Source organism: Neopsephotus bourkii, unplaced genomic scaffold (assembly GCF_033783945.1).
Source record: "Neopsephotus bourkii isolate Nb327-2 ecotype Australia unplaced genomic scaffold, CSIRO-AGI_Nbou_v1 NB_107, whole genome shotgun sequence".
Classification (NCBI taxonomy): Eukaryota; Metazoa; Chordata; class Aves; order Psittaciformes; family Psittacidae; genus Neopsephotus; species Neopsephotus bourkii.
In genome coordinates, this window is record NW_026900624.1 from 14,834,777 (window position 1) to 14,847,300 (window position 12,524).

A 12,524-nucleotide genomic window follows, 5' to 3' on the forward strand; every position below is an offset into this window, starting at 1 on the left:
TGCAGCAAAGGAGACTTCAGGCCACTGGGGGACACTGGACCTCTGAGGCCTTTACATCAGTGCAAGTCATCCTCCAGCTCTGACCTCGACTAAGGAAAGCTCAGCCCTACCTCCAGAACTGCAGTGCTTCAGCGCAGGCTCCTTCCCGCCAGTCTCATGGACAGGGGAGGGCTGGGCTGGGCAGGGGCTGGCCAGCCCTAGGGGCAAGGGGGAGATGCTCTGGAAAGGGTAGGATGGAGGCTGGGGCTGCAGGAGCTGCTGCAAAACCTCACATGGGGCAATTCGGCATGCGACGCTGAGTGCTGCTGCTGTGCGCTGTTAGCGACATTCCCTTCCCTAGCTATTGGATTTACCTGGAGTACTGTGTTCAACTCTGCAGTCCCCAACACAAGAGGGACATGGAGCTCTTGGAGCGAGTCCAGAGGAGGGCCATGAACATGGCCACAGGGCTGCAGCACCTCTCCAATGGAGACAGGCCAAGAGAGCTGGGCTTGTTCAACCTGGAGAAGGGAAGGCTCTGGGGAGACCTTAGAGCAGCTTCCAGTGCCTAAAGGGGCTACAAGAAATCTGGAGAGGGACGTTTTACAGGGGCCAGTAGTGACAGGGGATGGCTTTAACCTGACAGAAGGGACACTGCGATTTGATGTCAGGAAGAAGTTCTTCCCTGTGAGGGTGCTGAGGCCCTTGCACAGGTTGCCCACAGAAGCTGTGTCTGCCCCATCCCTGGCAGTGCCCAATCCCAGGTCGCACGGTGCCTCTATTAACCAGCTCTCGCGAGAGTTGCGCTCTAACACCGCAAAGCACCGCTCCCACGGCCCACCCCCGAGAGCGCCTGCTCCAATGCACATGAGCGCTAGAAGCCCCGCCCCCGACGTGACGTCACCACGTCGGTTTGAATCCCGGCGGGTGAGCAATGGCGGTATTGCAGCCTTTCGACAAGCTCCCGATGCTCAACTCCGCCACCTTGCTGGTAGGTCCGCCTGCTCCTCTTCCCCTTCCTTCCCGGGCCCGCCTGTACTGCGCCTTCCGACCCTCTCCGTCCCCTCAGGGGCGACGGCCTTGCTGGCTCCGGTGCCGATTCGCGCGTGAGCCCCGGCACAGCGGGTGCCTTTTGCCAGCGGCCTCTGACCGCGCTTTCCCTCTGTGTCCGCGCAGCTGGTGGGTGTGGACGAAGGGCTCCAGCGGGAGCTGGCGAAGGCGATACTTCAGGAGAAGAAGAGCTTCAAGATTAACATGTGAGTGTTGGGGAGCGGGATAGTACCGGGCCCTTCTGCCGCTTTGTCCAAGAGGTGGAGCTAAAGCGGCGGCTGTGACGAGGATTCACGGAGTTTCTGCTTCAGAGAGCGTGCTGTGGTAAACGCTGGAGTGCGATCCTGCGGGGGGGAACGGTGTCCGCCTCCAGCGTGGTGGGGTTAACCTCAGCCAGCAGCCAAGGACCGCACAGCCGCTCGCTCACTGCCCTCACCCCCCCACCACCGGTGGGATGGGGAAGGGAACCGGGAAAAGCGTGAAAACCCATGGGCTGAGATAAGAACGGTTTCATAATTGAAGTAAAAGTAAAGTTTTATAACAACAGGAAATACTCATATTGTATTTATTACATTTTATAGTATTTATAGTATTTTATGCTTCCTCCAGAGAGAGGAAGGAATAAACAAGTGATGCACATTACAATTGCTCACCACCCACTGACTGATGCCCATCGCTTTGCTGAGCAGCAACTGGCCCCTTCCAGCCAGCTCCCCACAGTTCATATACTGGGCATGACGTGCTGTGGTATGGAATACCCCTTTGGCTAGTTCTGGTCAAGTGTCCTGTCTCTGCTTTATCCGAGCTTCTTGTGTCCCTACTCACGGGCAGGGGATGAGACAGAAAAGTCCTTGATCAGGGTAAGCACTACTCAGCAACAACTAAAACATCAGTGTGTTTTAAGCATTGTTCTCAGACTAAAGCCAAACCAGAGCACTGCACCAGCTACTAGGAAAAAAATGTATTCAGTCCCAGCTGAAGCCAGGACAAGGGCAAGCAGTCTGGGCATGGTTAGATGTGGGAGTGGAAATAATTCTCACATTCATCATGTTCACTGTGCACATACCATTCCCCTTTGGATGTTGCACAGATGCTTGATTACTAAATTGCAAGAGAGTGAGAAGAGCACAGGTATTTTTTTTTTTCCCCTCCTGGGAGATAGGCGTATACATGATTTTCGACCCAAGTTTGTAGGCCAGGTGTAGTGGGGGCTGGTGGAGCTGGTCTGGTAAGAGCAGTTGTGGTAGGAGGCTTGCCAGACTGGTCAAGGAGGCTTTAAACTAGATGTGTTGGGAAAGGGGGGCATCATTCCACCCCAACACGCCCAGTCAGTTGCCAGCACCTATAATAAATGCTTGGAGCAATGTAGAGATATTCCACCTGCTCCAGCCAAAGAGCCGGCTTCATTTGGAGCTCGGCTCACATGCCGCTATACAAATGCCTGTAGCATTGGGAACAAACAAGAGGAATTAGAGGTGTGTGTACCTCTACAGGGGTATGATATAATAGGCATCAAGAAACGTGGTGGGATGGCTCCTATGACTGGAGTGTTGGAATGGAAGGTTACGGACTCTTTAGAAAAGACAGGCCTGGCAGGCTCAGAGGGGGAGTTACCCTTTATGTTAGGGATAGGTTGGAGAGTATGGAACTGTCTGGGGACAGGTGATCAGTTAACAGAGAGTTTGTGGACCAGGATTAAAGGGAAAACAGTGATGGGAGACATTACTGTGGGGATCTGTTATAGACCGCCTGATCAAGGAGAACCTGCGGATGAAGCACTCTATAGGCAGATAGGAAAAGCCTCACGTTCACAGGCCCTTGTTCTCATGAGTGACTTCAACCACCCTGATGTCTGTTGGAATGAGGGTACGGCCTGGCACAAGCAATCCAGGAGGTTCCTTGGTTGTGTGGAAGGCAGCTTCCTTCTGCAAGTAATAGCGGAGCCGACAAGGAGAGGTGCCATGCTTGACCTCGTGCTCACCAACAGGGAAGGGCTCATTGGAAATGTGATGCTCCAGGGCAGCCTTGGATGCAGCGATCACGAGATGGTCGAATTTGAGATCCTCAGGACAGTGAGAAGAGCATGCAGCAAGCTCACTGCCCTGGACTTCAAAAGAGCAGACTTTGGCCTCTTCAGGAACCTGCTGAGTAATGTTCCGTGGGATATAGCCCTAGAGGGCAGGGGGGCCCAAGACTCTTGGTTGATATTCAAGGATCACCTGCTACAAGCTCAGGAGTGTTGTATCCCAACTAGAAGGAAGTGCAGCAGGAGGGCCAGGAGACCTCCTTGGATGGATGGAAAGCCAACCGTATCCTGGGCTGCATCAAAAGGAGTGTGACCAGCAGGTCGAAGGGGGTGATCCAGCCCCTTTATTCTGCTCTCGTGAGACCTCACTTGGAGTATTGTGTACAGTTCTGGTGTGCTCAACATAAAAAGGACATGGATCTTTTGGAACAAGTCCAGAGAAGGGCAACGAGAATGATCAGGGGACTGGAGCACCTCCCATATGAAGATCGGCTGAGAAAGTTGGGGCTGTTCAGCCTGGAGAAGAGAAGGCTGCATGGAGACCTCATAGCAGCCTTCCAGTATCTGAAGGGGGCCTATAGGGATGCTGGGGAGGGACTCTTCATTAGGGACTGTAGTGATAGGACAAGGGGTAATGGGTTAAAACTTAAACAGGGGAAGTTTAGATTGGATATAAGGAGGAAATTCTTTCCTGTTAGGGTGGTGAGGCACTGGAATAGGTTGCCCAGGGAGGTTGTGAATGCTCCATCCCTGGCAGTGTTCAAGGCCAGGTTGGACGAGGCTTTGGGTGATATGGTTTAGAGTGAGGTGTCCCTGGCCATGGCAGGGGGGTTGGAACTGAATGATCTTAAGGTCCTTTCCAACCCTAACTATTCTATGATTCTATCCTGGGACAAAATGGGACAAGTTGCAATGCTTGCAGCTTTTTTAAACCAAACAAGTTTTGCTGAAAGATGTCCATTGCTTTTGATGCTCTTCATAGCCATTTTCAATTTTCTGTGCATGCATGTGCTTTTCCTCCTCAGGCTATTAAGATGCGTTAATTTCAACTTTAGCTGCATGACAAGCCCTCTCCTAAAAAGCTTGATTAGTTAATGTTTTATGATGAAATGTCCTTGACAGCTTTCTTGCCAAGACCAAATGAATTTATTCAGCTCTTCAGAAGGCATTTGTGTTATTTCGCTGCTGTAATCCAAGGCTATGCAGTAAAGGCAAAGTCGAGCTAATGATCTGCTAGCCAGTTAGTGACTGTATTGCTCTCATCATGGCATTTTGGATGTTTGTGCTAGATGGTACATTAATAACCCAATTTTCTATTCAAATCTTGCAGCCTCTGTTGAGCTGTGGAGCACCATAACTAGATGGCTACTGTTGCTATAGCTGGGTAACTACCTAAAGGCATGGAAACTTACGCTTGTGCTGCAGAGCAAGATAAGGTCCTGCCCTAGTATCATTAGGGAAGCAGAAGTCTGTGACAGTTGTCACAGCTGTGGCACCCCTAGCTCCCCTTCCTTGGGATTATACACATTACAAAGAAATATAGTGTTTTCTGGCAAGACTGCCTGCCAGATACAGCTATTGAGAGAATTGCAGGGCTGGGGTTCTTGTGTCTCTTATTACTCTGGGGAAAAAAGGCTTCTGCAGCGTGTATCTGGAGGCTACTGGCGTCATCTAGTGATGTTGGTTTAAATATCATAGAATCATAGAATGGTTTGGGTTGGAAAGGACCTTAAGGTCATCCAGTTCCAACCCCCCTGCCATGGGCAGGGACGCCTCACACTATACCATGTTGCCCAGGGCTGTCCCACCTGGCCTTGAACACTGCCAGGGATGGAGCATTTACTACTTCTTTGGGCAACCTATTCCAGTGCCTCACCACCCTCACAGTAAAGGACTTCTTCCTTATATCTAACCTGAACTTCTGCTGTTCAAGTTTGAACCCATTACCCCTTGTCCTGTCACTGCAGTCTCTGATGAAGAGTCCCTCTCCAGCATCCTTATAGGCCCTCTTCAGATACTGGAAGGCTGCTATGAGGTCTCCACGCAGCCTTTTCTTCTCCAGGCTGAACAGCCCCAACTTTCTCAGCCTGTCTTCATATGGGAGAATGTAGTATATAGTAGAATTCTAAATCATGGAGGTTTTGGATAGTTCCTCACCTGCTTCCAGACAATGAGATCTTCCTTTCGCCACAGCTTCTCACTAAATTGCATTTTAAATTGATAAGCTTGTTTGTGTTGCAATGTGTCTTTCAAGAACACTTTGCTCATAACTCGTGTTTGCTTCAGAGCGTTTTTGTTACGTCATAGCTTCCTTACTTCCTTACCTGGGGAACATAAAGAAGGACTACAGAGCCCTGGGAGAGGTGGTTAGGGGCTCTGGAGCTCAGATAGTCTTTTTGTCAATTCTCCAGGATACAGGGGAGGACCTAAAAAAAGCTAGGAGGATTGGTCAGGTTAATAAATGGTTAAAAGGGTGGTGTCATAGTCAGGGGTTTGGGTGTCTTGAACACGGGACCCAAGTTTGTAGGCCAGGTCTGCTGGGGGCTGGTGGAGCTGGTCTGGTAGGAGGCTTGCCAGACTGGTCAAGGAGGCTTTAAACTAGGTGTGTTGCGGGAGGGGGGCATCATTCCATCCCAACACACCCAGTCAGTTGCCAGCACCTTTAATAAATGCTTGGAGCAGTATTTATTCGAGATATTCTAGCTATTCTATGATTCTACTTGTAGGAAGGAATACGCCTTTATGTGGAGACTGGCAGATAAAAGTACAAACTGCATGTGACCAGTAGAAGGGAATGTGTACTGTGGCCTGTGGCTGCTGGGGAAAGCTGTGAAGTCCTTAGTTAATTGGTAGAAGTAATGTTCCCCCAGGACACCAAAACCAGTGTTTCTCTCTCGGCTTCCAGAGAGGAAGTGGATTGTGAGAGAGATTGAAATTCTGGGATTTAATTTTTGTCCAATCTGTCTTTCAGGTGAACTTCCAAAACTATGATGCTTCCCTGTGGAAGGCCCAGATAGGCACTACTGAAGCTTTTCTCTTTTTTTTCTTTTTACTTGTAGTGGGAAGACACAGAAAATCCCCACCCTGTGTTTTTTCCAACGGCTGTATCAGCAGTGGTAGTATTTAATAGAAGGAAATATCAACCAATCTAGTAACTCCTGATGCAGTGAAAGGGATAAAAAAGGGGTAATGATATAACAGGAGCCCTTTCTGAATTAAAACTTCATCTATGAAGTTGTATTAGTGATAATAAGCTATTTAAAGGTTTTGTGAATACAACACATCTCTGTCAGGGGCATCTGAGAAGGTAGCATCTCCTGTGTGAGAGCATGAGCAGTATCTTTGGAACGTGACGGGAAAGCACTGACGCATTTTAAATGAAACTTGGCAGCAAAATATACCGGTAAAGTACTGAGGTTCACTTTGTTAGAAAGGACTCTTCTTAACAATTAAATGACTGCTGTATGGATCTGTTGGGAACAAATGCTTCCATGAGTCTTGTTATGCTCTAATAAGCTTCCCATTATAAACAAGCTTGTCTAGCAAGTACCACTGTGGCTGTCAGCAGCTCTGAGTAGGCCTATGATATTGGAATACCACTTAAAGAATTGCAGTTTTTGCTTCAGTTCCTACAACGTTTAGTGTGCTTTCTGGTAACTTGCTACATGGTGAACTGTGATGGTTATCTGAATGTGGTTAAGTGGATAATGTCTTGCCAAGCTATTTGGTTAAACTGGACAATTTATTCTCTTTCAGTCATCTTGCTACATCCCTCCCCTTACCTTCAGAGGCGGATCATCTTCGGCCCAGGATAGATCTGATTGTGTTTATAATTGACATCAAGAGCAAATACAGGTAAAAGAAGGGCAAAAATCTGAGAAGGGAAACTGATATTCCTTCTTGGATTGATAAATAAATCTGTATTTTTACTGTGTCAGAATTTCTGAATAGTGGATTTCAAAGCCAAGACTTGCTGTGGTGGAACAGCTCAGTAATATATGCAGTGGTTTTCTGGCCTTCAGCAATGGATTAGTTCTGAACCACTCTGTCTAATAACATGCCTGTTGTGCACTAAGTTGCCATAGCAGAGAAGGCAGAATTTATTCCCCAATACAGATATGTGGTGATGGGAACTGAGCTTTGGAAAGATGCTGTCTCTAAAATTAGATGGAAATGATGGTCACGCTGTTAAGTTCTGTAATATGCAGAGGGATGATGTACACTGGGCAGTGCTACCTAATAACCTGCCAGTTGCTGCATTTCTGTCCCCAGTTCACTGATACTGCTGGTCAATTTGGATCAGCACTGCGGATGTCTTTAGGTAAAAGAGAAAGGTCTGCAGGGATGATCCCTTTTCTCTCATCTTGTGCTCATCTTTGTAGAAATGATGTTTCAGTCCCTAGGCCATAAGTAAAGACTTGCTAAGGCACAGAAGTCAGCATTTTATTATTTACTTAACTTGTGAGTGATGATCCTGGGCTCTCATTTACCAAAAATGACAGGCCCAGCTGCATACTTATAGCACAAATGGTGCTGCGGAAGTGTGTGGGCTAGCTCTTCTGAAAGAGCCAAAGTAGTGCTGAAGTCTTGTTGGATGTTAATGAATGTGGATGCTTAGTGTCCACAAATCACAGAGGAGACCATTCAAACTAAGTCTAACTGTTGAGTCTTGGGTAGAAAAGGATATGTTATGGATTATTAAACAGCTGTGGGTATTACAGAGAGCTCTCATGCCATGCTTTTAGCACAGAGCATAACTCTGCCAGCTCTCAGATCAGCAGATGTTAACATCATTGGCTTTGTAAATGTGCTTCTGAAAGTTACTCTATTTGTCCTTATGCTGAACTGTTTTTATCTCCCTGTCCAACTGGATTATCTGTGTTTCTCTGACAGCTTGAAGAATGTTGAAGCTTCCTTAGCTCATGTGGATGCCAGCTTCTTCCTGGGGAAAGTGTGCTTTCTTGTCTCTGGGGGTACGTATGGCATCTGCCCTCTTCCTCCTCTCTAAGCAGCACAACTCACTGTTGATTGCCTTAAAACAGAGCAGTGACTTAACTTGAAACAAGACAAAGGAAACCAGTGGCTTTGTCAAAAGCTTTGTTTAAATTATATCTGAACTCACCTGTGGGGGGTTTTGATTGTCTTCTTAAATGAAATATGGTTCTTGTCTCATGCTCACTTGCTCTCTCCTTGTTTTTGCCAGTAAGACCTCTCTTCTCTGTCCCTAATCCCTGAATATGATTTGTGCTATTGATTTGTATTTTTTTCCTGTGGTACTGTAGAAGTCTATTCTATCTGCTCTTGCAGATCTGTCTTAATGATTACCTTAATAAGCAGCGAGGAGCATGTGATACTTTGGTAATAAAATGCATTTAAATGGATGAGCTACTAAACTATTAAATATGGTTTTAATACAACACTGGTATCCCTGCTGTGTACTGTCTGGCCCTGTTGTGCCTCTAATCTCTTTCTTTCCCCCCCTACTGCCTCAAGTAGAGGGAGTGCTTTCCTGTATCCTCCCTGCTTCAGCTCTGAGGAACTGGAGTGGGCAGACCATACTACTCAGTGTTGCACCAGAGGTCCTGTGTCCTTGGAATTTTGGGTTCAGGAGGCCTAATTTTGCGGTGAGAAAGAGTCTTACTGTTGTCCTGTACTATGGCTCTCCTGAGCAAGTTAATTCCTCAGAGGCTTGAGCACCCTGTGATACCACATGAGCCAGATTCAGACTGTGCTGATAATAGTGTACCGGTCCCTTATCCAAAACGGTAATGTTACAGTACTTGGTAATGTGGCAGTACTATTCCACATTAGTATTATGAAAGACTTCCGTGCTAATTCCATTGTGAATCTTGTACCATTCTGTTTGTACTGCTCACTGTTGCCTTACCTTCTACAGTGCTCTCAAAGCTAGCTCTGGATAATTTTGTGGATGTGGAATTCCCTGTACTTTTCTTAACTGAATGTTGAATATGTGGCTTGTAATGTGGGAAATCTTTTTCTGCAGTTGGCAGGGTGAATTACTGCAGTGTAGAAATGAGTTCCATCTTGAAACTGGAAGAAGTCTACTGCAGTCCTGTGCTATACTGTGAGCTGGAGGTGAGGTGCTGATTTGGTGTCTGTAGGGTTTTGTGCATTCCAGTGCTCTCTGATCCTCAAGAACATCATTACCTTAGCAATAAATATATGTACATACACTACTGTCTTGCTTAAGTGTCAAAGACCAGACTGTATAAGAGTAGTAGAGGTACAGGAGTCTGGCTGTTCTTGAAACGAGTCTTGTGAATTACCTGCTCATTCCTGTGCTGCTTCAAAGCCTCAGGAAGCCAAGTCTAAATTAACAAAGACTCCACTGATACACGAAGCCTCGGTACACTTGCTCTTTGAGGCATTTTCTCTTCCTGGAAGCCCCGTAGCTGTTATTTGCCATGTGACTCTCTTGCCTATATAATGCTTCCTGTTAGCCAGGCTTTGTTGCTTTACAGCCTGTCTTGCCATCTGATACACCACTCTTTCCAATTACCTGTTTGGTCTGAAAAGCTGGAGGGAGAGTTTGGCATTCAGCGAATGTGTGTTCACTTTTCTGTGTGCTCATCATTCCACCCTCAGAGATCACTTCCCTACCAGCAGGTAATATCTGGGCCTTTGGCAAGCCCTTCAGGGTTTTCAGCTGACAACACTGTACCTTCCTTAACATTAGGGGAGTAAACAGGCCTGTGTGGAGTTTTCTGTATCTGGCTGCTCTGAACCATACTTAATGCCTGCTCTGTTTTTGGTTTTATTTTATCACAGCTTTGCACTGCCTTTCTTTTCTGTTGCTGAAATAATTTCTCAATTTTGTTTCCAGTTGGAAAGGATACGAGTTGCCACTGCTCAGCGACTTCTCCGGATGCTACAGATCTGTGCTGGTCACGTACCAGGAGTTTCTGCCTTGACCTTTAACTCTATGTTGACGAATTCTTACTAGCTTCACATTGTGAGAATTGAGCCACATTCATCAGGATTTTTACTTCAGGCATTCAAGCTGCTTCAGTTGGAATCACACTGGGAAGCTTTTTTGCCTAACTTGTCATGACCACTCATTCAGAGCTGTTCCTAGTTGCTAATCTCTCAAGAAAAGCTTGATTTCTGTTCAGCTGATAATGTAGAGGTGCTGGGGGGGGGGGGAGGGGGGAGTTTGAACTGGGGACTCTTATCCATTATTACATCTCAGTCCCATTTCATGATCAAGTTTGAGTTTCACCCACTTCGCCAGTGGCCAGGAGCTATGTGTTTTACTGAGAGAATATCAGAACACGCTGCTATCCCAAATGCCTCGTATCATGTTGAGTATCTTAGTTTCCCAAAGTACTAGAGAAGAGGCAGCAGGTTCCTGCTTCCTCCCAGTTGAAATATAGCACCTTGGACTAACTGCCTGCTAGGTTTTGTCTCCCCACCAAGAGGATAATGGGGAAGAAGGGTTGTACTTCACTGGGCAGTTAGTGATCCAGGTGTGTGAGTGTCTGCCCAGTGAAGTGCTCAGTATTCCATGCCTGATACCTAACTGGGGAGGAAGGGACTAAATAAGATAATTGAGCACTTTAGCTTTCTTACAGATCTTTAAAGAAAAAGGCTTCATCTAGCAAACCCAGGATAACAAGCAACCCTATTTTATTAATAAATAACCATATTTTTACTGCAGTTCAGCAGTTTGTTATGGAGTTGTAAGTTAATAAAACGTGTACTATTTAATAATTAGCTGTATGCTCTTTGTTCGGGTATATGGCACTGGCTCTGAAGACCTATGAGCACTTGCCCAGGTCTGCCCGGGCAGGGAGGCCGGTCCTTGCTCGCAGCTTGAACTTCCAGTTAGTAGGTGGGCTGCAGTCACGGCTTCAGCCACGGGGTGGTGGCAAAAGCTTTTCAAATAGGAATCTTCGTGTATATCCACTTGAGCCACCTTCTCGAATACAGCTTTTCTTGAAACGCTGGGATGTTTCTTACCCAGAAATGCGTGCCAGGTAGAAATGAAGCCCAGAGAGAATGCGTTAGGCTTCCTCCTGGTTTAATTTATTTAATCCCCAATAGTGTGCTTTAATGTAGCTAGGTGCAGAGGTTTAGCTGTGTGTGCTGTTTCGCTTAGCTTGTTTCTGACATCTGTCTGTGAGCAGGAAAAAGCAGAAAGCAGCACTGCAGGCTTAATCAGCTGTGAGTGTTGGCAGTCCTTGTAAAAACAGCTCAGCAAGGCACAAAGCCTGTATCCTTGCTCAGAGGACACACAAATCCCAGCTCCAGTTGTATTGTTGCTGGCAGGGGAGGGCTAGGTTGTTTATCAGCTGAAACAAAAGGAGCTGAACCATTCAGCTGTGTTATGGTGCCCAAAAGGGTTGGACTGGCTAAAACCCAAAGGAGAAAGAAATATGCAAACTCTCCTGGCTGTGTAAGAAGGATTGGAAGCTTAATGGGCATGCCCTACTTTCAGCTAGCTTTGTGATCCTGAAGATACCAGCCAGGACTTGGCCACCAGAGTGAGGCAGTCATGCTGAGAGACAAGTTTCTCTATTGGTTATGCTGTCTCAGCCTTGCTCTTGCTTTGGGTCCCTGAAAATAAATGAGACCATGGTTTAGAACAGACTGGTTTCGATTTGCTCTCGTTGTGCAGGTGCAATCTGGGGGAGGGAAGGAAGGGCTGCGGCATGAAATGAGCCAGTCTCTCATCTCCTCCGCAGCTGCTGTAAGGTAAGGAGACTTCAGTCGCCTAGGTTGCTCCCTGCTTGTCTCTAATCACTATTGGACTGGGGTAAAATCCCTTTGGCCTCAAGAGTAATTTTGCTGTGCTTTCTTGACTGGTGAAAATGCAACTTTCTTTGGCTCACCCATACTGCTTCGTAGCAACCCATACATGCTACTGTCCATTCCTGCGCCTTCAAACATGAGGTTGGGCTTTTTTCTACCACTGTGTTTCAGATGTGGTATTTCTTTCTTTCTACTACTTTCAAAGAAGAAAGAGTTTGTCTGTACCACTTCCTACAGGTGGCAAATCCCAGCTGGTACAAAATAAAATCTAGTTCCTTAAGAGCAGCATCTCACTTCACCTTGAGGCAAATATTTTTCATGCTCTTAGGAAAAAGTCTTCACTAGAAGTGGCAGGGGAAGTGGTGCATATCTAAGAATCTGACACAATGTCTCAGGTCCATCATGTTTTACAACTAAAAGTAGTTGGGACACATCTAAAGCTACAGCTTCAGCTAAGTATACGTCTAGGACCTGTCAGCTATTAGTTTAGACAGGCTGTAACACTGCCCCTACCAGAGAGGACAAGGCATCTGAGGATATCTTTCATCTGGATGGAGTAGCCAGGGCTAACATTTGGTAAAGGCCTTGTGAAAGTAGTACTTGGATTGGGATCAGAGGCATGAAGGGCCTGAAGCTGAACTAGGGCTAGTGACTGTCATGTTTAAACATTAGGAAAAAGCTTGCCAAGGTGGCTAAA

The 12,524-nt window shown here is 46.7% G+C and overlaps 1 protein-coding gene across 1 annotated transcript; it reads left to right on the plus strand.

Annotated features, from left to right (window-relative positions):
* Window positions 1-885: 885 nt before the first annotated feature.
* On the plus strand, window positions 886-11,673 carry CENPM (centromere protein M). Its single transcript, XM_061362796.1, has 6 exons — window positions 886-970; window positions 1,156-1,235; window positions 6,812-6,910; window positions 7,949-8,028; window positions 9,060-9,151; window positions 9,900-11,673. The coding sequence occupies exons 1-6, from the start codon at window positions 914-916 to the stop codon at window positions 10,017-10,019; spliced, it is 528 nt and encodes a 175-aa protein (XP_061218780.1). The 5' UTR covers window positions 886-913; the 3' UTR covers window positions 10,020-11,673.
* Window positions 11,674-12,524: the final 851 nt, after the last annotated feature.

Coding starts and splice junctions, on each gene's coding strand:
- CENPM (XM_061362796.1), top strand. CDS start 914: ATGGCGGTATTGCAGCCTTTCGACAAGCTCCCGATGCTCAACTCCGCC. Junction 971..1,155: donor TCAACTCCGCCACCTTGCTG/GTAGGTCCGCCT, acceptor GTGTCCGCGCAG/CTGGTGGGTGTGGACGAAGG. Junction 9,152..9,899: donor TGCTATACTGTGAGCTGGAG/GTGAGGTGCTGA, acceptor TTTTGTTTCCAG/TTGGAAAGGATACGAGTTGC.